General features: G+C 32.5%; 1 protein-coding gene across 1 annotated transcript; it reads right to left on the reverse strand.

Moving 5' to 3' along the window:
• Positions 1 to 4,784: 4,784 nt before the first annotated feature.
• LOC126673526 (beta carbonic anhydrase 1, chloroplastic) lies at positions 4,785 to 9,158 on the reverse strand. Its single transcript, XM_050367699.2, has 10 exons — positions 8,941 to 9,158; positions 7,640 to 7,701; positions 6,969 to 7,115; positions 6,831 to 6,879; positions 6,388 to 6,504; positions 6,168 to 6,221; positions 5,987 to 6,072; positions 5,579 to 5,684; positions 5,205 to 5,363; positions 4,785 to 4,971 (listed from the first exon to the last, which is right to left on the reverse strand). Exons 1-10 carry the CDS (start codon positions 9,127 to 9,129, stop codon positions 4,933 to 4,935), a joined length of 1,008 nt encoding a protein of 335 aa, XP_050223656.1. The 5' UTR covers positions 9,130 to 9,158; the 3' UTR covers positions 4,785 to 4,932.
• Positions 9,159 to 27,611: the final 18,453 nt, after the last annotated feature.

The raw sequence follows: 27,611 nt of genomic DNA on the forward strand, positions 1-27,611 counted from the left end.
GTCTCAAATACTACTACTTGATCCACTACCTCCACTCAATAAGGTCTTTTCCCTTGCAGCACAACATGAAAGACATATAAACAATCCAATGATTAGAATTGATGAGCCAAATGTCTTTTATGTTAAAGCTAACAATGGAAATGGTATTTTACCAAATCCAAGTAATGCTGTTGCAGAACCTTCTTCTTCTGGATACATGAAGGAAGGATATAATACTGGACAAAATAAATACAATAGCCAAGGACTTAAGTGTACTTTTAGTGGATTAACAAACCACACTGTGGACAGATGCTATAGAAAGCATGGCTTTCTCCAGGATTTCAGTCTAAAATGAAATAACCTACTAGCTATGCTAACAATGTTGAAATTGTTCCTGCTGATGCCAACACAGGAAAAGTGACTACATGAATGCAGAATCTTGCATTTGCAGAAAGTGACACTGTTCAAATTACAGTTGCAGAATATGAAAGTTTGCTGAAAAAGGCCAACAATGTTATTGCTGATCTCTAGTCTCAAGCCAATACAATCTCAACCTCTTTCAAGCCAATGTCAGGTGAATCAAGTATATCTAGTTTAATATGTTCTGTGTACTCTCATCTGCATAAAAATATTTAGATTGTTGATTCAGGTGCTACTGATCATATCATATGTTCTTTATCTAGTTTTCATAGCTATAAAAAGGTTTCAAATGTGTTTGTTCATTTACCAAATGGCCAAAAGATTTCAGTTGGACATATAGGAACAGTTTATCTTTCAGACTCTTTTGTCCTTACTAATGCCCTACAAATACCAAATTTCTCTTTTAATCTTATATCTACCAGCCAGTTGACCAATACCAAGAGATACTACATCCTCTTATACTACAATGATTGCTTCATTCAGGATCTTCAAACATTGAAGATGATTGGTTTAGCTAGAAAGATTGATGGTCTCTATCACCTTGTTCAACCTCAAAATTTTCCTATCAAGTATGCAGCTTCTGCAACTTCTACTATCAGTCTGCAGTTGATGCTTCTCAGCTTTGGCATTACAGACTTGGTCATATGTCTGATCCAATATTACAGCTTCTTAAATCTTGTAATTTTGATATTGCTTTACCTCAAATTGATCATTGTGTTGTTTGTCATCTAGCCAAACAGAGAAAATTACCTTTTCCTACAAGTAAAAGAATTGTAAAAGAAACCTTTCATATAATAAGTACAGAAATTTTGGGTCCTTTTAAAACAATATCTCATTATGGACATATATATTTTCTTAGTATAGTTGATAGCAAAAGCAGGTATACTTGGATTTACATGTTAAAATCAAAAGGAGAAGCTAGAACATTTCTGCAGAATTTTATCAATTTTGTCAAAACTCAGTTCGGAGTTACCCCAAAATGTGTTAGATCAGAAAATTGCTTAGAGTTCAACATGCCTGCTTTTTACCAAAATAATGGAATAATCCATCAAACCAGTTGTGTATACACACCACAAAAAATAGCATAGTTGAACGAAAGCACCAACACATTATGAACATTGCCAGATCTCAAAAATTCCAATCTTTTTTGCCTAATACCTTTTGGTCTGATTTTATATCTCATTCTGTATATCTTTTGAACAAAACACCTTCACCATTACTGGATAACAAGACACCATTTGAACTTCTATATCATTCTTCTCCAAAGTTTGACAATTTGAATTTTTTTTTGTTGTTTAGCATATGCATCCACTATTTCTGATTTAAGATCTAAATTTGATCCAAGAAAAATTGAATGTGTTTTTATTAGGTTTCCATCTAATACAAAAGGTTTCAAACTTTATAATCTGAAAACAAAGTCTATTTTTTTATCCGGAAATGTTATTTTCTATGAATTCATTTTTCCTTTTCAAAAGTCTTGGTTCAATTCTCAAAAACTCGATTATGTTTCAGTAAAAATGAATCACAATCCTCATTTTATTACAAATGATGTATACAGCCATGTTAATACTCACGAGGAACCTGTTTCATCTTTTTTAAATGAACCTACCATTCATGATGTATCTCCTATTTCTATTAATGATAATGGTTTTGTTGAGCATGTTTCTACTGATGTTGCTGAGTTAAGGAGATCTACTAGAATCAGAAATGCCCTTCAATTCTTAAAAGACTACCACTACAACCTTTCAACCTCTACAAACACATTTCTCACTTCTCCACATTCTTTACACACAGTCCTAGCCTATGATAAACTTTATGCTCAGCATAAAGCTTACTCCATTCAGCTGTCAAATATTTCTGAGTCTGATTCTTATAATGAACCCATAAAACATTCTTGTTGGAAGGACGCTATGACAGCAGAATTACATGCTTTACAAGACAATAACACTTGGTCCTTAAGTGCTCTACCTGTTGGCAATAAGTCTATTGACTGTAAGTGGGTCTATAAAGTAAAATACCTTTCTGATGGTTCTATTGAAAGGCGTAAAGCAAGATTAGTTGCTAAAGGATATACTCAGCAAGCTGGAGTTGACTTTTTGGATACATTCTCTCCAGTAGCAAAAATGACAACAATAAGAATGCTTCTTGTTGTTGCTGCTGCAAAAGGATGGTTTTTGCATCAATTAGATATCAACAATGCATTCTTGCATGGTGATTTACATGAAGAAATATATATGAAGCCTCCTCCTGGATTATTACTTTCAAATGCAGATGATGTGTGTAAACTGCAAAAATCTCTGTATGGTTTGAAGCAAGCGAGTAGGGAATGGCATGCTAAATTGACTAAGTCACTTATAGACAAAGGATTTCATTCTGCTCCTTCTGATCCTAGTGTGTTCATTAAGAGTGAAGGTACAAGTTTTATTGCATTACTGGTGTATGTTGATGATTTGATTTTAGCAGTAATTCTATGACTGAAATAGACTCTATCAAGGGTTATTTGCATGATACTTTCAAAATTAAAGATTTGAAGGAACTCAAGTTTTTTCTTGGATTGGAGGTTGCTAGATCTAAAGCTGGTATTAACCTTTGTCAAAGAAAATACACTTTGGACTTGCTTTCTGATACATGATTTTTGAATTGTAAACCTGTTGCTACTCCCATGATTGCTAAGGCCAAATTATTATCAGATTATGGAACACTTCTTACTGATACATATTTGTATAGAAGGATAATTGGAAAGTTGTTATACTTATGTGCTACAAGGCCATATATCTCTTTTGCAGTTCAACAATTATCATAATTTTTGGATAAGCCTACTGATCTACATTTGGATGCAACTCATAGAGTCCTCATATATTTGAAAATTGCTCCAGGACAAGGCATATTCTTCTCTGCATAAAATGACATGATTCAGATTCAGATTGAGGATCTTGTATAGACATTAGGCGTTTTATAACTGGATATTGTGTTTTCCTTGGTACATCTCTTATTTCTTGGAAATCCAAGAAGCAAACCACTATTTCCAGAAGCTCTTCTGAAGCTGAATACAGGGCTTTGGCAGCCACTACTTGTGAGTTACAATGGCTTTTGTATCTTTAGCAAGACTTGCAAATAGATAATTCTCAAGCTGCTGTTTTGTTTTGTGATAATCAATCAGTCATACACATAGCTCAGAATCCAGTTTTCCATGAGAGAACTAAACATATTGAAATAGATTGTCATGTAGTAAGACAGAAGGTTCAAGAGAATGTTGTTCATCTGTTTCCAGTTAGTTCAGGCAACCAACTTGCAGATTTTTTGACCAAGTTTTTAAGCCTGCCTTTATTTCTTCACTTTCTTTCCAAGCTAGGCATTCAGAATCTTTATGCTCCAGCTTGAGGGAGGCTAATGCAGATATTTTCTGTTGGAATTCCACCATCAGTTCATGGAATTCCATTGCTCAAAATATGTTGCTGCTTGTTGTGTTACTTCAGAAGTAAGGGATCTAGAAACACAGACTGCCAATCATTCAAGGTCACAAGGATTGCTGAGCTGTACAAGTACAACTCATACTGAGCTGGAAGAATGGTGCACATGCTGAATGTATCTGGACTTAGTTATTGCTAAATTCATTTATGTTGATGTAGCATAAATAGGCATCTTTGTAATTCTTTGTTGGTTAATGAAAAATACAAATTTTGCTCTCTGATTTTATTAATAGTTTTCCGGGTCTGAAATATAAACAACCTTTGTATGAATAAAGGACTGAACTAAGTTCCTTTAAAGATGAAAGACTTAGAAGTCTTACCAAAGTCTTATTCTTCAAGGTTCACCTATTACAAACACTATGTCATATGCGCATTAAGATACGAATCATCTTATCCAAATATGCTAAATTTTCTAAAAGAAATATATCTTAAAAGAACTCGTTCCCACAAGGACTTCATTACTCAAAAATGTTCTCTTGCTATCTCGGATGAGATGCATAGTTCTCTTGCTATCTCTTTTCATTTTGACCTTCGAGATTACTAGTCAACGTTTAACTTAACTTAACTTAAAGAATGAAGGAGAAAATGAGAGAGGAGAAAAATGCTCAGCCTCCAAACCTACTTTATGTTGCTTACCAATTCTAACTGGTCATGAAATGTTGTTCATATTGATTGAGTTTCCATATCTAAAGTAGACTAATTATTGAATCATTTTTTATCTTTTTCATATGTATCAGGAAGAAGTTGAATATTGGAAATGTAATAGAATAATTGAAGCACGAGGTAAGAGATGAGACGGTCATAAAATAGTTAACGACCGACGAATAAGGATGGCTCCTTCCATGCTCCATTCTTTCCGCTCGTGTTCGTTATGCGCACTTTATGAAATTGATAGTGAAGAAATAGAAAAAGAAATTAAAGAAGATGAACTTAGAAAGTAGATAGCTTAGTAAGAGTTTGTAATTGTTGATCATAAAAGGGTACACACAACCCGCTTATCTAATTCAACATGATTAAATAAGTTTCGGCTCGTCATAGTAGAAATGATCTCTATGCAAATGTCTTAGAGCTTCCAATGTAGTATAGTGGCCACATCTCTTACCTAAAAAGAGGAATAAAATCTATTTAAGTAGATATGCATGTAATATTTTTAATTACTATACTAAAACATAAATTTAATCCAAAAACCACACTTTATTTTTAGATAAAAGGAGCCGAATATTATATATTAAAGATTGAGAATAAATAACTCAAAGTTGTAGGATAATAATAGTACAATATTTGATTTCGGGGTTAAAGGATAAAGGGGTGGTGAGACATAGAAAATGTTCATACAGAGGAAGTGGGAGTGAAGGTGTAGTCAAGCCCCCACAGCTCAAATTTTCCGTTGACGAAATCGTAGTAGCCACCCTTCAATCCGAGGGTTTTGTTTGCCACCGCGTTTCTCACAAATGGATATGTTAGCAAGTTTGCAAGCGATACGTTCACTGCTTCCTGCATCATTTTTAAAATTCAAAATTTGATTAAAATATTTATTTAAAAGCTCAACTTCGAGTGTAAAAAAAGAGTTAAAACTCGAGTTACACTCGAATCTCAAATTCAAACTATTGGATTAATACTCAATCGATTTTTAATACTTTTAAATTAATTTTAAGTAGTTTACGAGTTGATTATTATTATTATTATGAGTACAAGGAAAAAGTATTTACCCTTTCACAGTGTCCACATTGTTCTTCAAAAGACAAATGGCCATGGTCTGCAAGAACCTTTTGCTTGGCAGGTAATCCATTGGCAACCCAGTCCTCAATAAAGTCCCTGCATTTTTTATTTTACAATCAATTAATACAAACTTATAATTATACAATATCAAAACAAAAAAACTTTAAATTATACAGCAGCCAGAGCCTAATGTAGAAAATTTCTAATTTGATGAAAATTTTTAATTCATTTTTTTCTTTTCATTATAATAAAAAATTATTTGATTCAAATACATATGCTTTTAGATTTCATTTCATGCATATCAATTAAGTCAGTTATTTTTTCTTCAAGTTTTTTGAAGCTCATATTATTAATTTAATTTATTCAGAAAAAAATGAGTAAAAAGCTAAAAGGCTTACGTGGATTTATTTCCATCAAATGCGAATGACATTAATCCCTTAATTCCACCACAGCAACTGTGTCCAATAACCACAATGTACTCAACCTGTTTAACATTAATTAATTACCAATTAAAACTCATTATATATGATTCAGAAAATAATTGGTAATTTCTAATTTAATTATCATTAATTCTCTCACCTTGAGGTGCAAAACTGCATATTCAACTGCAGAACCAACACCTGTGTGCTTAATCTGTTGCAGTGCAATATAAATGAGAAAATAAATAAATAAAGTACAACTCGTCTAATATTAAACTATTTATAATAAATTTCATCATAATTAATTAGTAAATATTTTAGAAAAAGATAAAATAAATTTATACTTATTTATGCTTCGAACTTAAATAAAAAGAAATTACCTGATCGTATGCTGGAACCTTGTTAGCAACATTACGGACCACAAAAGCCTCTCCGGGCTGAAAGTCTAGGATATGTGATGGGCAAACCCTCGAATCAGAGCAGGCAAACACCATAAACTATTGCCAAAAACATAAAAAAAACTAGTTAGTATATTTGATTTTCATATTAATATTTGAAATAAATTAGATAAGTATATATTTGCGTAGGTAAACAATCGTCGTCTATTGACCGATAATTTAAGTAAAAAGAGTCATTTTTATCACTTATCTCACAGGTGATTAGAAAAACGGCTAAAAACACTCGTTTGATACATTTTATAAAAGTTGAAACTTCAATTTAACATAAAAACAAAAGTTTAAAAATAAAAATTTTTTGAAAAATTCAGTCACTATTAATGTAATTTTTTTTAAAAAATAATTATAAAAAGGATATTTATGGATACCTTGGGCTCCTGGCCTTTGGAAAGCTTGCCATACAATTCAGGGTTCTTGCTGCAAAAATAATATAATTTATTAGTAAAACTGATATTGAAATGAATAAAATGAAAATAAAAATGTAAAAGAAAAAAAAAGTGACAGACTCGTATTTCTCCTTCTTGAAGTGAATGAAACCGTCTTTCATCCTCTGAACCGGGTCGAAGGGTTTGGTGTCCGATGAAGCGGTTTGTAACTCAGCTGTTATCTGCTCCACTTTTGCAGCTGCTGTGGCTTTCAGCTCCCCTTTCTCACTGTCACATTATTTTATTTTCATAAATATTTGTGGCATTTATTTAAAATTTAAAATATTTAAATATTTCCCAAATTTTGAAACATTTATTTTGCCATTTCAAAAGTTTAAAAAGCTGAATAAATACCTAAACTTTTTAAAATGGTAAAACGACAAATTTCAAAAGTTTTAGACATTTGTCGCATTTGAGAAACATTTATTTTCACAGGTTTTGGTATTTATTCAGCTCTAATTTATTAAAATGGCAAAATATTTAAAATTTTGAGCTGACTCGTGCTCCAAATATTTAAGAGTTGAGTGAACCCAAAAAGAGTTAAAATAGAGATTTTATTATAATAATTAGTTCAATTGTATTTATTTTATTATTTGATATAACTGTAATTAATCTTATTTAACTTTTAAAAATAAGTTGAAATTTTTGAATTCAACTAAATACAAATAAATTCATTAATACGTATTTTTTTAATTTTTTATAAAATATATATGAAAAAAGGTGAAAATTATAAGATGATTATTTTTTTTTACCTTAGGAGTTTCTTGAGAGCTTCGATTGCCTCATCATATGATTCTTTTGCCATCTCTTCTCTCTACCAAATCCCCACCAAAACAAGTCAGAAACTATATAATATAATAAATTCTATAAAAATATACATAATCAAGAAAGTTCAATAAAATTAGCTCAATTGCATGCATGGCTACCTATTGTAACTTCAATTTCTTCTTTAATTTATGTAGTAATGATCTCTATGAAAATTTTTAGGTAGAAAATGAAAAGGCAAAGGTCAAATTTATAATACTTGAAAAGACATGCTAAAATAGCAAATTTAATGGACCATTTCAATTCTTGTAACTAAAAAGTCTATTGATTCTTTTTTAGAATCTTGTTGGAGTCATGAATTGTATATTTGGCTAAGAATCTGCCAAGTAATTATATAATTTCCTTTTCGGTTCACGATCAAAGGTTCAAAATTGAACTATAATTATGATTCGATTGTAAAGGCTATTTTTAGTTGTAGCAAATTTAGGTGGAAAATAGTATATGTCAGACACGTGTCACTAATATGAACACCATTTGGTGGCTGTTTTGGCCACGTAGACACGAATTAGTTTATATAGTTGATATAGTTGGTCTAATCACGAGTAACTTGAGTACTAGAACCTAAATTTATGAAACTTATTTGTATAGGTGGCTCCCACCATAGCCATATATTTGAGGTAATGTCCAAGAATGATGGAAAATGATTAATTTGTCAACAACCAAAAAATGTAATAACTAGAAAATAGAAAATAAAACAGAATTCAAAGGAAGTTCTACATTGTTCATGCCACCATGACATTAGTCCCCCACATAGGAAAAATAGCCTTTGTTACAGCAAAATACTCAAAATTATATAGCTAGCTAGTGAGATGATTAAAATATATAAAAATATATATATAATAATATAAAAAGTAACCATTTTTAGATCTGATCATTAAGATTGGTACCCGTCCAGACCGTTTGAGTCGGGTTTGAACACTTGTCTTTTACATCAAATCCGTTGCGAGTCTAAAATGTACTAAATTGGTTTTTTCACATGTGAATTTGAACTATTATAATTTGTCAAGAATAGAGGTAGGTTTATAATAAAATATAGAGTTGGATGGAGGTTAAGCTGGACCTGATAAAAAAATTAAAAATTAGTTAAAGTTTAAACGCGCACAGAAAAAATTATGACTCGGCCACTGGATATGCCGGTTACTAGTGGTCAGGGGGGCGGCGGCCCGTGAATACAATAACATTAGGGCATAATAATGTATGCAAATGAACATTATAGAAAAAGAGTTACCAAATAAGGATTGATGATTGGAGTAGGAGCAGTAAAAACAGGTTCGTTCCGAATGAGCGTAGGAACAGACCCGGAAGGGGAAGAGGAGAGGCGAGCGACAACCGACGAGCGGAATGTAGTTTTTTGAAGAGAAGATTTGGAGGGAGAGACAGAGGTTAGGCACCAACCGTTAATCGATGCAGTCGACATTGCGCATGGCTAACTAGTTTTGAGTGGCTATATACCATTTTAATACATGCCCCTTCGCACTATATCTAGATAATGAAAGCGAAAGCTGAGTATATCACAACTTCTAATTCTTTCAGATTAGCTTTCTATGCTCCACATTCATTCTACTTTTACTCTCTTCTTTTTCTGATTTCGTTTGATTTCACCTTTGCCCATTTCTATATTTATCTCCCTTTGTAATCTTCTTTATATTTATGAAATGAATTTTCGCCACGTCACAAATTCATCTACGTATTACTAGTGCGAATAAGCAGGTTATATTAAATTTGAAAGTCTAGGTAAGAATTTCCCTAAATTTGATATAACAAAGACTAGATTCACCTTTTTCAGAATAATTAGCTAATTGTAAGTTAATTTCTTTTTCTTTAATAAGGTTTACATAAAATTATTAAGGTATAAAGAATTTTTTTGATTTTTTAAAAATTTATCCAAACTTTTGAAGAGTTATAATATTTTTTTAATTTGAAAAATTCGTTGAAAATCTATCCATCATTTCAAAATCTATTAATTGTGTATGCATGACATGCCACGCTGGCATAAAATATAAAAGTATAATTTATTCGAACTGTGTAACATCTGAATAAGCAACATCTCAACAGGCAACATCTCCATAGGCAACTCTTGTTTTTTCAAAAAAAAAAAATTAAAATAAAAACTTAATTTCCACATAGATATAATGAAGTCAATTTTAAAAAGAGTTAATGTCAAAAAAAATCACGAACTTTACACGTTTTTTCATTTTAATCACGAATTTTAAATTTTCTCATTTTCATGCACGAACTACCATTTTTTTTTTCAAATTCATACACGGCACTGAGTTGGAACTTATTCATTGGTGTAAAATGGCCTCCACCTCAGCGAATTACACCAATGGAGCCGTGACACCTCAGCCTTGGTTATGAATTTGAGAAAAAATGGTAGTTCGTGCATTAAAATGAGAAAATTTAAACTGCGTGATTAAAATAAAAAATCGTGTAAAGTTCATGATTTTTTTGACCGTAACTCTTTTAAAAAATCAAATTAGTTAAATTATGATAAATTTACAATTTGTAAAAGTTGGATAGATTTTCAAAATTGCTAAAAAAACTAAATTTTTAGCACCTTTAAACCAGCTTTTGAATAAATAAAACTTCATAAATAAATTCTTTTATAGAATTTATAGATTTTATCTGATAAATAAAATCATAAGATTATTGAATTATTTTTCATAAAATGTGTATGGACTCATTATACTAATATACTCTACTCATTTCAACCTACATAGGCCTTTGCTTGTATATACAGTCGACCCTCTGATAATTAATACACATGGTGGATCAAAAATTTATTAATTATTAGAATTATTAATTTATTGAATTTATATAAAAAAAATTATAAAAGATATTTTAAAGCATCTACATTAATAGACCTAATATTAATATTATATTATAAAAAACTAACTAAATACACTTTACAATCACTCAAAAGAATAAAAAAAATTATAATTTGATGATATTTTAACTTCCACTTTATAAATTAAGATTAGTATTGTCTCAAATAAATCATCAATTGTTATATATTTCTTTAAAAAAATCTCTCTAATAATTAATATTCATATAGAATATATTTTAAATTTTATTAATTATTAAATAATAGAATTATTAATTATCCGACGTAGAACGAAGTTGGTTCTCTCAATTTTCTATTAATTATTAGAATTATTAAGTTATAGAATATTAACTATTAGAGGGTCGACTGTATATACAAATTTGTACACAAACACAGTACTGTTTTGCCTATTGCAATTCGCTATCATTCCCTTCACCTTCTGTTAAGCACAATCCGAATTCTACATTTTTCTTTGAAATAGAAATATAATTCATAATGTGAAGCTATTTTTCGTACATTTTATTAAATCGAATTCAAAACAAATACATTTATGAAAAATTCACAAAAGTTTACATTTGAACTTAAAATTTCAAATATTTAAAGATGATTCTTTTTTTTTTTTGAGAAAATTTAAAGATGATTCTAGTAACATATTGCTACACTGTATGCTTTTGGACATTTTCAATTTAGCCAAAACCTGAAATTTCTGAGAGGCTGACACGTGTATGTATAGAAGAGGAATTAACGTAGGGCTAGTAAAAATAGAAACCGGATGGAGGAGATAAGACCCTATCTCTAACACATGACTCTCGTGGCACCATTGCTCTATCCTACAAAAACATCAAACCCTCCTTATCTTTGCGTTGTATGGTTTCCACTTATGTGGTTCTAGAAATCCTTAGCTAATTGCTACGAATGTGTGTTGTAGAATTACTATTGCCGTCGGTCGCGGAATCAAAAAAATAGAGAACGAGAGAACGGAAGAATGACAATTAAAGAATAGAACATAACGAAACTATTTAATAAAATGATGTCGAAATAGAAAAGAGATGATTAACAGCTGATAGATAGAAGCGAAGCGACCGTCTATCCTGTCCCTTAGTTCCACCTCTGATTGTCATGCATAAAATACGTAAATAAAAAACTGTAAGATGGAAAATATTAAAACAGAGAACAATGAAATTATATATTATTAAGTATACATAATAAATATTTTTTATTTTTTAAAATTTAAAATGAAAATAAAGTAAAATTTTGAAAAGCTTATGTGCACAAGAAAATAGTGAAGTAAAATGATAGATTGTGTGTAAGGAAACAAACCAGTTATGTATTTCTTCCATTCTTCTTTATAGAATGAAGAAGAATTCATTTCATTGAGATCCACCATAAGTGGTCTCTTTGCCATCAGGTAAACACTTATGAAAGCTTATATATCCTTATTAGCTACACAGAACTTTATAATTAGAACATCAACAATACCAAAAATAATATTTTTTTCTTTCTTAACTTTTTTCCTTTTCTATATTTATATCAGTTCAGCAAAGTATAAGATGTCAACACTATTACTACAAATGTCAACATTTTTTTGTCTGCATGTTTTTATTTAATAGTAAGGATGAAACAACATGTATATGTCTGTAAATATGTTGCTAGTAGTTCAAACCTCTTCAACCTTTTACTACTTTTAGATGTAATCCCTTTTCAAGTTTTTGCAAACTAAACCGACAATTTAATTTTGAGAACTATTTAATTAACATCCAACATGATATGTTAGCATATCAATTTACAGAAATTGTGTATAAAATTAATAAATAAATTTAAAACGCATATATAAAGTATCTTAATCTATAATTAAAAATGCGAACATTTTATATCGAATTGAACTAATTGTGCTAAAATTACTGTTTTTTGTTGTTGATTTTTAGTCATTTTGATTTCTTCTTCATTTCAACTTTGAGAATCAGCCAAAAGTAGTAGACCAATCTTTTTTTTTTAAATTATATGATTAATATGAAACACTAATTGGGTCGAAAGCACGAAATTAGCAAAATATATTCTCAAATTATTAAAAAATAGGATAAGCTCGTGCAAGTGATATTAGACATATTGGTGAGAGTAATTAATTATAAATTAGTGAGAATGTGACAATCCACCCACATGCTTATGAGAGTGTTTAGGTTCAACCATGACCTAATAACTAAAACTAGTTAATAGGTGGTTAAACCTTCACACTTATAAATTTATTTATATTTGTTCAACTAAACAATGTGGAATTATCTTTAACACTCCCCCTCAAGTGCAACCGGACTCCCCCTGAAACTGAAATTTTTGATTTTAACAAACAGCGGCAACACCGGACCGGGCCGCTGGAAATGAACATCCAGACGGACAACCGACAAATTAAGAATCCGGGCCAGACCCACTGAAATTTTGTTTTTAATATGCAGCGGCAACACCGGACCGGGGCGCTGGGAATGAACATCCAGACGGACAACCAACAAATTAATAATTCGGGCCAGACCCGCTCTGATACGATATTAGAAATATTGGTGGAGTAATTAATTATAAATTGGTGAGAATGTGACAATCCACCCACATGCTTATGAGAGTGTTTAAGTTTAACCATGACCTAATAACTAGAACTAGTTAATAGGTGGTTGAACCTTCACACTTATAAACTCATTTATATTTGTTCTCCTAGGGGATTATCTTTAAGAAATGAACTAGCAGGCTTGCAACCAAGAAACTCGATCAAATCAAACAGTTGCAGCTAGTTCGCGAGGGCTAAACAATTCAACCTTAGAAACAAAACATTTATTGATTCCAACAACATGCTCGCCAAACGCAAAGTTAGTACCATTATTAAGAGATCAAATATTGCGAGGGCCAGGAGACTTGTGCCTCAACGAGAAGCAACATACCTTGTGTGAAGCATTACAACTGCATTGCTCACAGGTGAAAAGAAATTCATTAGTGGGTGGTAGCTTGCCTCCATTCAGATCTCAAGCCTTTGGAGTGTTCACGGATGCCAACTTGGTTCAATTTTTTTAAATGGATAAAAAGACACATCGATCATTTGCTGCACTCTCTCTCATAGTACGAAGACGATCATTGAGAGGAATTTAAGAGGCCCGAATGTTACAACATTTTCAAATCGGAAAGTTGACTTTGTTGCTATTTTCCTCACACCAAAAGAGAAACGAGAAGATTGCTTTGAGGTTTTATATATATATACTTGATTATTTCATTTATTATGTAAAACCATTTTGACTTCAAAAAATGAAGCTTTGTAAAAATATTTGCTTGAAACTAATGCTTCTAAACTCACATTTTATGATAATTTAAAAGATAATGAGAAACTAAAGAATGAAGTCATTTACTTCAAAGCATATATCTCAAGATTTTAAAAGGGAAAATATGTTTTAAATGACATATTAATTTATCAATTATATCAACCTTCATTAAAGATTACTTTATCATATCCCCCTTCTAAGACTATTTTTATGAAGGAAAAAAATTATTCAAATATCTTTTAATGATATAGTTGCCTCTAAGAAGGTTACAATTTCTAGTCCGGTGACTAGGAAGGTTAATCCTCCTAGAGCTATGCCAAAAATTCATAAAAATGTGAAGGCTAAAATTTCTAATCCAATGGGACAAAATCCTAAGGTTAGGTATGCCTCTAAATATACAAAATAATCTAAGCACATACATGCTCATACATATTATTTGTTTATATGTCGCTCACTATGCTCCTCCTAAAACTTTAAGATTTACACCAAAGATGGTTAAATCATTTATTTAATGCTTATATTGCATGAGGTGTGAGCAGAAAAATGTTAGATGCCATTTGAGGAATATTCAATTGAACTTAGTTCCTTTGGATACCTAAAGTTGCTTGAACTTGTTTAAATTAGGAAAAATGAGAAGCCACTAAGAAGAATGGATCATGGATCACGCACAGCCATGGGAATTTCATTCCCGGACTCAATCTGTCCTACTTAAACTTCGTTTTTCGATCCAAAACACTAATTCACATACCAAACAACTCAATTTCGCAATCGAAACGTAAAATCAATATGTATACGTTCGATTCGATACAGTAACCGCTATATATTCAAATATAATTCAATTTTTGTAGAACCGAATTCAAAATAATGGTTATTACTTTGATTATTAACGGATTACCGAAGAAATTTGAGTTAGAAACAAAAACAACAAACAAGAAAGCAAGAAAAAGATATCGAATCCGTCAAACCTACCGTCGTGCGAAGTTAAGAGCACGTAATGAAGCCCAAACCTAAGTTTTTTTGTTCTGAGGCAAATTGTATATGTATACATATATATACGTGTGGATATATCTATACTTCTATCTATCTATACTATATATAAAAGTACGGATGGGGGGACAGGCACTTTTACCTAATTGCCCTTTCTAATTTATTAATAAATACAGGTTTTATGGTCTTTAGTTAAATGATTATTTAATTAAATACTAAGTATATATCATAAGTAGAGTCCTAAAAGGAATCCATATACGTTATACCTTGCTAATTTAGGATAAAAACCAAATAGGTATTAGTCGAAAATATTGGCTCTAAGTTGGATTTTATATATGCTTAAATATATGAGTTTTGTTACTCGGAAATAGTGAAGACGCTACCTTAATATCTAGAATCCATATGAAACACACTTAACATGTAAACTTGCAACAGTGAGCTATTAAAAGGAATTCATTTAACTAACACACTTATCTTTTTAAGGAAATTGGAAAATTAATTTGTGGTCATTGTTATGAATGTATAATCTCTTTAATTATATGCACACACGTATTGACTACCAAGGAAGTATATATTATTCATACAGTATATATTTGCTGATAGATTTAATCCCTGCAATTAATACTAATACTCCTAATTAATTTAATATCATAATTTATCAATTCTTGGACTCTTGAAATAAGAATCCAATTAGGAATGTCGTTAAGACAATAAAAATTAAATATATGGGAGACATGCAAATTTATGTTAATTTCCTTTTCACTTATAAAATTTAATTATTAATTAAAAACTATTAAAATAATCATTAAAATTAGAATATTGATTAAAATAAACTACTATGTTAAGATAAGTTAGAGTACTAACTAAAATAAACTACTATATTAAGATAATTGTATAAAGTATTAATTAAAATAAACTACTTTGACTATTTAATGATTACTATTTTAATTATTTTTTAATTGTATAAAATTCTAAATAAGGTAAATTATTTCAATGAGCTACTTTTAATTTTCACTTTATATTTTCTATTAAAATTATCTATAATTATAAAATTTGAGTACCAATTAAATTTTTTTAACAACTAAAATAATCATTTAAAATATTTAATAAGATAAACTATTCCAACTTAACTATTATTTTAAATTGTATTTGATAATTTGACGAGTCACAGTACGAGCCACGTGTGAAACACGTAGACCGAGTGAATTGAAGAGGGAGAGGAAGAAGGAGCGGAGATGATCAATTGATTTGGCGATGATAGCTAAGAGGAGTAAGGGAATAGAGTCGGGCGACATGTCGTTGAGGTGGTTTTGTAAGCCCATGGTGGGAGAAGAAGGGGTGGGGTGGGATAGAAAGAGAAGGGGTAATTTTTAGAATAAATTCTAATTAATTTTGTATTAGTATAATTATAACGAATTTAGTTAATATAATATCAGAACCATTACTTTGATTATAATGGCCAGGTCCTTATTGTGCGTGAGGTCGGGAGTTCAACTCTCGACTCTTCCTTAGGCCGTGGTGAGCCTGAATAAAAAATGAAATTAACCTCCGCTAACCCTCGCTAACAACTAACATAGGATTATTCTATCTTTGGTAAATTAATTATTAGTATAATTAGTCAATATAATTAATAATTTTAATCTAATTTATAAAGATATTTTCCAATTCAACAAAATATTTAACAAATTTAATATTTATAATAAACTAAATATATAGTATACTCATAATAAATTACAAACAAATATTATTGATTTCAACTAATTTTAAAATTACTAAATTAAAGAATTATATTTATTTATAATAAAAAAATTGACTAAGTGAATATTCATTATAAATAAAATAAATCGATATAATTATGATAAATTTAATTATTATATAAATTGACGAGTCATGTTACGAGCCACGTGCGTAGCACGTAATGCAAAACTAGTATATATATATGTTCGGCTGATTGTCAAACTAGTCCTTGTGGCTTACGCGTTACTTTAACCCAAATTCTTAAATACTCGTCCGTAATTAAAGCGGACAACGAACTTTATGAAATTTTACCCAAATGTTTAATAATTCGTAATAAGAATAAAAATGTAACTTTTATTCTCACGGGACCTATATTTTATTTTTAATAAATCATTTAAGGTTTATTAGGACTGAATATAGTCCCACTTAATAAAATTTCTATCTCCAACTTTTATAAAATTTTAGGAGTTACTCCCTAAAAATATTCTGTGAATATTGACTCAAAACATATTCTCACGGGACTTATAAATTATTTTATTTTAATTTATAATCATTTTTTAATTCTCGTTAGTTAAAATATAAATGAACAAAGGGTCAACATGCCCCCTAAATTTGTGACACGGTGTCATCTAACCCAATTTATACGGTTTTAAGCAACTAACCTCAAAACTCTTCATTTTTGGATCAAATAACCCTAGAATTGTATTTTTAAAACGCGTAAAATAAAAATCGAAGGTGAGGGATGCAAAAAAGTAATAAGATACTTCCCTAATTGTTGTGATATAATTATCCTAAATCTATTTTTTGATATACAAATATAAATTATGGGGTTATTTGACCCAAAAATGAAGAGTTTTGAGGTTAGTTACTTAAAAAAAAGTATAAATTGGGTTAGATGACCCCGTGTTACAAGTTCAGGGGGAGCGTTGACCCTTTGTTCAAATATAAATGCCAAATTTAATATTTTAACTTCTATAACTATTTTATATTTTCAGAGACACTATAAATTAAATTTATCCTCAAATTTAATTTACGTTCTTCCGGTCATATTAATTATTCCTTACGTGAAATAATTTAGTCCTTTAAATTTACGGGGTATCACATTCTCCCCACCTTATTAAAATTCGTCCTCAAATTTCAATAAGAATTACATACCTTGTGGAAACAGGTAAGCATATCGCGGACGCATATCTGCTTCCGTCTCCCACGTACATTCCTCCACAAAATGATTTCTCTACAATACCTTCACCATATGGATCTCCTTAGCACAAAGCTTCCTCAATTGAGTATCTACTATCTCAACAGGTTGCTCCTCATAAGAAAGTTCCTCGTTGACTTCCACAGCCTGTGGTCTAATCACATGAGAAGGATATGCGATATACTTTCGCAACATCGATATGTGAAACACCGGATGAACTTGCGACATATCTGGCAGTAGATTTAACTTGTAAGCCACCGCTCCTATACGTTCTATGATCTTGTATGGTCCCACATATCTTGGGGATAACTTGCCTCTCTTTCCAAAACGGATAACATCCTTCATAGGTGATACCTTCAGAAATACATAATCGCCAACTTGAAACTCTAATTCTTTCCTCTTTGGATCTGCATAACTGTTCTGACGACTTAAAGCAGTTTCTAATCGTTTCTTAATCAGTGATACCTTCTCTTTGGTAATCTGAATAATTTCTGCTCTTGTCGATTTCCTCTCTCCAACTTTCTCCCAACAGATAGGAGATAGACACTTACGATCGTATAATGCCTCATATAGATCCATCTCAATACTGGAATGATGGTTGTTGTTGTATGAGAACTCTACCAGTGGTAAATACACATCCCAGCTACCTCCAAAATCCAGTACACACAGTCGAAGCATATCTTCTAGGGCCTGAATATTCCTTTTAGACTGTCCATCAGTTTGCGAATGAAAAAGCGGTACTAAAATCCAGCCGCGTTTCTATCGCTTCCTGTAAACTTCCCCAAAATTTAGAGGTAAACACCGAACCTCTATCTAAAAATATTGACACAGGAACTCCATGTAGACTAACTATTCTGTCAATGTACACTTGTGTTAACTTTGCTGCAGTATATGATATCTTAATAGGTATAAAGTGTGCTGACTTCGTCAGACGACCCACTATAACCCATATAGAATCAAAACCTTTTTGTGTCTTAGGTAGTCCGACCATAAAATCCATCGTCATCCTTTCCCACTTCCATTCTGAAATGGGTAGGGGTTGTAAAAACCCATATGGCTGTTGGTGTTCAAGCTTAACTTGTTGACACACCGGACACTTTGCAACAAACTTCGCTATATCTCGCTTCATTCCTTTCCACCTGTACATTTCCTTGATATCTCGATACATCTTTGTAGAACCTGGATGTATACTGTAAGTTTAACCATGAGTTTCCTCCATGATTTTCTGTCTCAGATTCTCCACATCTGGTACACACAATCTAGTACCATACTTCAGTGCTCCATTGATAACACTGAAGTCTTAACACTTTCCTTTCTCTACCTCATCCATCACATGCTTTAATTGGAGATCTTTAACTTGTAACTCCTTGATCCTGTCAATTAGTGTTGGTCACACACTTAATTGAGCTAATAAACTCCCAAGGTGTGTAACTTCAAATTTGATGTCCTGACAGAACACTGTAGAGATCTCTTTGATTAACGGTCTCCGCCACTCTGTAGTAACATGTGCTAAGCTTCCTGCAGATTTATTACTTAGCGCATCAGCCACCGCATTGGCCTTATCCGGATGATACTGTGTAGTGCAATCATGATCCTTAAGCAACTCTATCCATCTCTTATTTTTGAGGTTCAATTCACGTTGATAAAAGATGTACTTCAGACTCTTATGATCTGTGAATATCTCGCACGTCGCACCGTACAAGTAATATCTCCATATTTTTAGTGCAAAGATCACTGCTGCTAACTCCAAGTCGTGAGTAGGATAGTTCACTTCATGCTTTTCCAGCTGGCGAGATGCATAAGCTATCACCCGTCCATATTGCATCAAAACGCATCCTAAACCAATCCTCGAAGCATCACAATAAACAGTGAATCCTTCAGTACCTTCTGGTAACGCTAGCACTGGAGCTTTTGTTAGAAACTCTTCCAGTTTCTGAAAACTTTCATCACACTTCTCTATCCACTCATACTTTGCATTCTTTTGAGTTAACTTCGTTAGTGGTGTAGTGATTTTTGAAAAATCTTGCACGAATCTTCTGTTGTATCCTGCTAAACCAAGGAAACTACGGATCTTATTCACCGAAGTTGGTTGTTTCCATTCTACAACCGCTTTGATCTTCTTTGTATCCACTTTGATTCCACTTTGAGACACGACATGTCCTAAAAATGCCACTTCCTCTAACCAGAATTCACATTTTAAAAACTTGGCGTACAATTGATGCTCCATCAATGTCTGAAGAACTATGTGCAAATGATGTGCATGCTCCTCTTTTGTACGTGAGTAAATCAAAATATCATCAATAAAGACGATCAATAACTGATCCAAAAATGGCTTGAATATCATATTCATCAAATACATGAAAGTCGCTGGTGTATTCGTCAATCTGAATAACATAACTAGGAACTCGTAGTGACCATACCAAGTCCTAAAAGCAGTATTTGAAATATTATCATCTCGGATCTTCAACTGATGATATCATGATTGCAAATCAATCTTAGTAAAGTACCTTGCTCCTTGCAGTTGATCGAACAAATCATCATTCCTTGGCAAAGGATACTTGTTCTTGATTGTAACCTTGTTCAGCTGTTTGTAATCTGTACAGAGCCGAATCAAGTTGTCTTTCTTCTTGACAAATAAGACAAGTGCACCCCACGGTGAAACACTTGTTCTGACAAAACCACGATCAAGTAGCTCCTATAGTTGATTTTTTAATTCTTTTAACTCTGCTGGCACCATCTGGTAAGGAGGTATTGATATCAGTTTGGTACCAGGAGCTAACTCAATACAGACTCTATCTCCTTGTCTGGTGGTAATCCAAGTAATTCCTATGAAAAAACATCAGAGTACTCCATTTCCACTGATACATCGTATACACTCCCTTGAATTTCTCTGTATCCAACACAATAACTAAGAATGCTTGACTTCCTTTCCTCATGCTGAGCATTTATAGCTGAGATCATGCTAGTGGTGGATTTTAGTTCCTCACCTTGAATTGAAATTGTTTCAATTCCAGGGGTATTAAATGTCACTAACTTCTTCCTGCAATCCACACTTGTATAATGTTGATCTAACCAATCCATGCCCAATATAACGTCAAATGCTAGTACCTCTAGTAAAACTAGATCAGCAAGTAACTCTCGTCCTTGAACATTCACATTACAAGAAGAATAAACTATGTCTATATCCATACTTTCACCCATTAGCGTGGCTACTGATAATGGATTTTGCAAATAAGCAGGTTGTTTCCCCATCTTAATTGCAAAACTCGGTGAAACAAATGAATGTGCTGCACCCAAATCAAATAATATTAGAGCATCCATAGAAGTTATAGTAAAGATACCTTGCACAACTGCATTAGAGGCTTGAGCTTCCTGTGGATTCAATGCAAACACTCTGGCTTGACTCCCGTCTGCTTGAGAAGTCTGGCCAGCACCTCTTCCTCCAGCATTTCTTCCTCCACCCCGATTGTTGCCAAAATCTCTACCTCTCTTACCAGTAAACGTACTACCATCCTGACCTTGCCCAGATGCCGCTGGAAAGATAGGCCTCTACTGTTGAAAAGGTTGAGCAACACTAGCAGTAGACACTTGTGCTCCCGGCAGCGGACATTGTCTAGCGTAATGGCCTGGTTGGCCACAAACAAAGCATGCTCCTGGGGAGAGATGACATATTCCATAATGTCTCCTCCTACAATTTTGACAGTATGGAGCTAACACTCCTGCACTTCCTGAACTTTGTCCACTAAAACTAGCTCCAAGGATATTAAAACGCTTGTTATGCTTCCCTTTCTTAAAATTTCTACAACGTGGCCCAGTAAAACCACTTGGACTAAACAACATATGAGTATTGGCCACCGCAGTGACCTGCTCACTCCTTGTCGACATTAGTGCAGTAGGATTGACAATCCTTCCAAACTGTACCAATGAAGTTTCCATCTGACGAGCACTGTAAATCAGCTGAATTAAATATCTATTCACATCAGAGACAAGACTGACAAATTCAAGTCTTAAACCTTTTATGAACCTCGCATTCACCCTAACTGGATCAGCCATCAAATCAGTTGCAAATCTTCCCAATCTAGTGAATTCCGTCATATATTCCTGCACTGATTTATCACCATTTATCAAATTTAACAACCTATCTTGAAAACTCTCGGTCACGGAGAATGGCAGAAAGAATTCTCTGTACCGATTGACAAATTCTGCCCAGGTCATCTGATTCATCGTTGCTTGAACTATACGTCGAAACCAATCCTTTGCTGGTCCTTTCATGGACATCTCGACTAACATGATTGACTGTCTCTCATCAGTCTATAGACGTCTAGAATTACGCTCGACTTCCTCCAAGAAATCTAGCGCATCACCTGAACCATCAAATTCTGTTGGTTTGAGCCGCATATAAGCCAAAACATTGTCTATGTCGACATTTGCACCAACAAGTTGTTGTTATTGCGATAGTTGCTCCCTATGCATAGCCTAGTTCTCCACTTGGTTGGCCTACATAGCTGCATATCCAGCTAAGAACTGATTAAAGTCAAACCTTGGGGCATTAGGTTGTTGAGGCATTACAGGAGCCTGAACTGGTTCCTGTTCATCCACTGCCTGACCTCTAGCTCTACCTCTCGCTCTACAGCGCCCACTGCCTCTATCTGCCGCATTAGCCGGTTCATGTTGCCCTAAATGCCCAGATGACTCATCGTGAGCCTCTTCAGGTGCATCTCGTATCATTACAGCTCGGGCACGAGTTTGTCTTTGGTCAGCCATCCTAACCAAATCAAACCACACTGCAATCAAACAAATATAAAACAAATATGAGTTCAACATGCACGCATATAACCATCTCAATGGTCACATCTCATGTATACATGTGCATCACAGCATATAACTTGTGTCAAGCACAATACAAACTCACAACCTAAAGAAAAAGCTGAATATTTCAAAATGAAATGATGACATAGCAAGGACATGAATCGACTCCTATTGTTTTAGTAGTTCCTTAAACTCTATCGCTCTAGTGTCGGCAGTGTTATTGTAGACATTCTAGTTCTACAACATTGCTCTGATACCAACTTTGTCACGACCCGATTTCAACCCTGAAACTCGAGTCGAGACCGGCGCTAGGGAATGGGAATGGTTGTTTCAAAACCCGTAGTAAGCCTAGGAAAAACAGTATAAACTTTTTACGTTTTGAAAACATAAAAGGTCTCCATTTCATCTCACGAGTATTTGAAACCTTTAAATAAACATGTAATCAAAACCCAACGATTGCATTCCTGGACTCAGGGTAGTACGCGTACACAACGCGTATCTTTAAATAACCCTGTCCAAAACAATACCAGTGGTACAAACCAGTTAACATATCAAGTAATCGGTTAGAGCATTTCATACAAACATGAAGCTTTTATCAAAAACCAGATTTCTTTATAAACAACTGGCAAAATCCTTTTTTGTATAAAACATCATTTGTCCCAAAACATTGATACTAAGAGTAGTTTCATATTAGAGTTAAAAACATTTACAAATGAACTACTGTGCGAAGATAGAACTACCCTGCAGCTCTAGAGTGACCTTTATATAATTACAACTTCCGAAGAAAGAACTGGAAGTATTGTCACACCAAAATGTTATTTACCTTTGAAAGGGAAATCAACGGGGGCCAAAAATAAGTGAATTCACATAAATACTTAAGCATATTAATAAAAACGGAAATCGCATGTAAACATACTTTATGCAGCCAAATAACCGATACAGATGAAACCCAAAGAGAAACCCCGTTTGTTTAACTATAGTTATCATTATAGTGTATGCTCACTTGTTTAACATAGGATGAATTGTGAACTCACAATGTCACAACCGTCTTAACTATGTGTAGGGTTTTCAGGCCATAAATTGAATTGCTGACGCGACTGGACTACCTGTTAGGTCTAGGCCGCTTTACAAGCGTCTGGCCATAGGACCTAACTATCTGTCACGACCCATTTTCATGAACCGTAACCGGCGCTAGGGTATGGGTATGGTTGTACCAAAACCCGTAGCAAGCCTTGCGGATAACCAACTTAAACAGTTAAAACAATGTACCTGCAGAAAACCACATGCTCGTGGGCAACCGAGACTTCAGCCTAGTCTAGCAGTACATATAAGCAATATATATTTAAAGTAAGCTTATCTCAAATAATCTCCAACAGCATGGCAATATATAAAATACCATAAACACTGTAATCATGCCAAAACTGATAAAATAATAGTTGGACCTATCCAACAAACAATAGTCTAAAATATAAGTAAAAGACTAAGACATAAATAATATGATACTACTACTGCGGTCTAAGAGTTTAAAACAGTTCGACTCTTTTATTCTGAAAATAAAATAAAGAACCTCCGAGAATGAAGAAACGGAGATCGACCAATGCTTAAATCATAAACCTGGAAAATTTGGGAAAACAACGGGGTCAGATTTACTGAGTAGAGTTTATATAACCATTTACATTTATTAAGTTGAAAACCTTTAAAAAATGTTTAATAAAACATTCATTATGGATTATCAATGAAACCCTAAACCACAATTCTAAATCCATTGTCATGTCGGTGAGACGTATCTCAATAACCGATCCCCGACTATCACTTAATAAATAGTGAGCCCAGGAGACGTATCTTCCACCGGTGCCCTCACTAAGGTGAGACGTATCTCAAACCTACCTCAATACCATAATCATTACCGGTGCGCACGCAGTCCCGATGATGCCCATCGAGTAGCACGTTCCAAATCAAATCCACAATGCTGAAAACAGTTCGAAAGCTGTTTATACATATACATATACAAAATATAATATTTGCTTAATAAAGAGGTAAATAGAGATATAAACTCACCGCTTGCTATTCCTTGTGAAACTGACAAGCAATCTAACTCTGGTTCGCCTCTGAAGTACGAACAGTCGACAGGTCTAGATAAGATATTAAAATCATAATTAAAAACAGACCCTAACTCTAGAGAGTACTAGACACCACGTAGGACCCGCACAAATGACAAGTCAAAGTAAAATCAAACAGAGTAATCATAATACCCAAATAATAATAAAGCCACTAACAAGTCAAGATTATTGAGTTCTCGCTTTAAATTCGATTTATAAAAATATTATTTAAATGAATATTAAATAATAAATCAATTTAAATTCTAAATAGTGGGTTAGCCGAGTTACGGATAACTACCAAGCTAACCTCACATGTCGGGCGACTCAAGTCTAACCCGACCCACAAATTTATCAAATTATAAACCACAATTTATAAATACAAACAACTTTAATAAATAAAAATCAAAATTAAAACGGAACTCAATAGTTTAGATAAAATAGCCAATATTCATAATCAATTCCTTAACTAAAATAAGTTAAGAAAATAATTTAAAAGCTAATTTATAATTTAACCAAAATTTACACACCAAGCTAAAATTTAAAAATAAACAATAATTATCTAAGTAATTATCCGATAAAAAAAATAATTATCGTTTTTAGATTATAATTATCAAAACATTTTAAATTATAATCGAAATTAATATTATGTTTAGATTTAAAACAATTAGCACTTTAACGACCGAATGGATGACCGAAAGTTCGATTTCAAAATCAGTAATAATCAATTTAATAATTTCAGATTTAAAATGTTCAAACAAAACAATTTAAAAATCATAATAATAAGTAATTCAAAAAGCAAAGATGGCTTCCATATTAACTGTAACCAAACCGAAATATACATGCGAAGTCACTATAATAATTCAAGCAGTAGCCTATTTAATCCTCACGTTGTGCAAACAAATAATCATCACTTCTCTAATACTAAGCATCACCTACTTTTAAGATTACAGGTCCATTATAATATATGAATGTAATTGCTTTAGTCATTAAGGAAATTTATGTGGGCTTTCCTTGCATTCCGATAGATTTACAAACCAAACAAAGACCAAAAAAAAAAATGATGTACAGAACACATAAATATAATTGTGACGGAAAATAGGGTACCTTAGAAGCTGATTCAAAAGTTGGGCGGCAGTGGCTGTGTTTTTCTTTTTCTTTAAAAGTTTCACTATATTTGTCTTTCTTTAAGAGACTAGGGTTTGGGTATTTATAACCTATTAATATTCTAGGATTTTTATAAAAAATTAAAATTCTAAATTACCCTTAATATTATTATTATTATTATTATTATTATTATTATTATTCTTTTACTTTATTTTATTTTACTAATAATAATATTATTATTATTTTTCTTTAAATATTACAAGCTTACCTTTATAAATATTTTATTAATAATGATATTTTTAATCTAAAAAAAATCAAACTATTTTCCCTTAATATATATTGTTAGAATAAGAATTACTCCCGTCAATGCCCAAAACCCCTCTGACGCATACCGATTTAATTTCATGTCCCAAGGTTGATCACTTAAACCCAAGGCATACAAAACAAGTCCAAACGACATACTGAAAGTCACACGAGGTAAAATATAATTTTGAGAAATCAAAACAACATCGGAAAGTTCATCAAATTCAGTCGGATAAATACGGGGTGTTACATTCTCCCCAACTTATTAAAATTCGTCCTCGAATTTAAAACGAAACTACTCACGTAAAACACCATGACAATTACGGAACAAGCCGAACAAAACGCACATAATCATCGTGAAATCTCAAAAACATTCCTCAACTAAGAAATCAACAAGACCAAAACCATACAGCAAGTTAAGCCCTGTTGAGTTCCATTTAAAAACATAATCCTGAAACCTTTTCAAACCATTTTGTAAAACAGCTTAAAAGAAAACAAAATAGTACTTAGCCGAGTCAACCAAGACTTCCAAGCTTACATCACGTGTTGGGCGACTCAAGTCTATCCCGACCCAAGAAAACCATAATGTAGACCGATGTTTAAAATCCGGAAATTCATTTTTATAAAACAACATGAAGTTTGAAGAGCAACGGAACTCAACAATACTTAACTAGCGAACAATTTTCATAAATCGAACGATCTTAAAAGATCACAAAAACCTTAATGTTAACTTCCCCTTAACATAAAATAATAACACCATTTGGGTGAAATCCAACGAGGTAATACAAAACTCTCCCACATAAAACTCAGCTGAAAAATACCTAGGATAACTAAAACGAACCTCGAATTTCTATTCTGAAACTGCTTCTTAAAATAAACGGTCACAACACACATGTGCACAAAATTCTGATTCTAACAGCTTGTTGTCCACTATTACTCGATCAACGTAAAGTAAATAAACAATGAATTTCCAACTGAGACTCACAATTACTCTGTACCGGAGTGACTTTTAAAACCACCTCGAATCTTATCGATAATAAAAAACCAATATCAAAGTACAAGATCACGCCCTAAGCTCAACTATAGTTCTTACAATTCCAGACTCTATCGTTTTAACACGAAACTAAAAACACGGGTTGATAAAATCTTTGGTTTACAATACCTACTTCCTTCAACTTATAACAAAATCGACATCAAAATAATCGATAACAAAGCCCAATAGACTTCAGATAATATTTTGTTCAAAACACTACTACTAGGATCATCCAGTCCAACGATTTATCACCAAGTTCGATAATACTATCAGCTTCGTGAATTGCAAAACACCAAAAACTCATATCGCACTCAAAAGAAAACGTGAACTTATTATATGATAAAAGAATCTCCAGAATAATAATGAATAGTTCGATATAACCTAAAGTAACTAACCATTAAACTTACATTAAACTAAGTTTCACAGACTTATCTTTATTCCACACAAAAGATTCAATATTCAAACCAAACGATAACCAGACTTTCAACAATTAAACCCTCAATTAACAGTAT

Source organism: Mercurialis annua, linkage group LG3 (genome assembly GCF_937616625.2).
Source record: "Mercurialis annua linkage group LG3, ddMerAnnu1.2, whole genome shotgun sequence".
In the NCBI taxonomy this organism is placed as follows: Eukaryota; Viridiplantae; Streptophyta; class Magnoliopsida; order Malpighiales; family Euphorbiaceae; genus Mercurialis; species Mercurialis annua.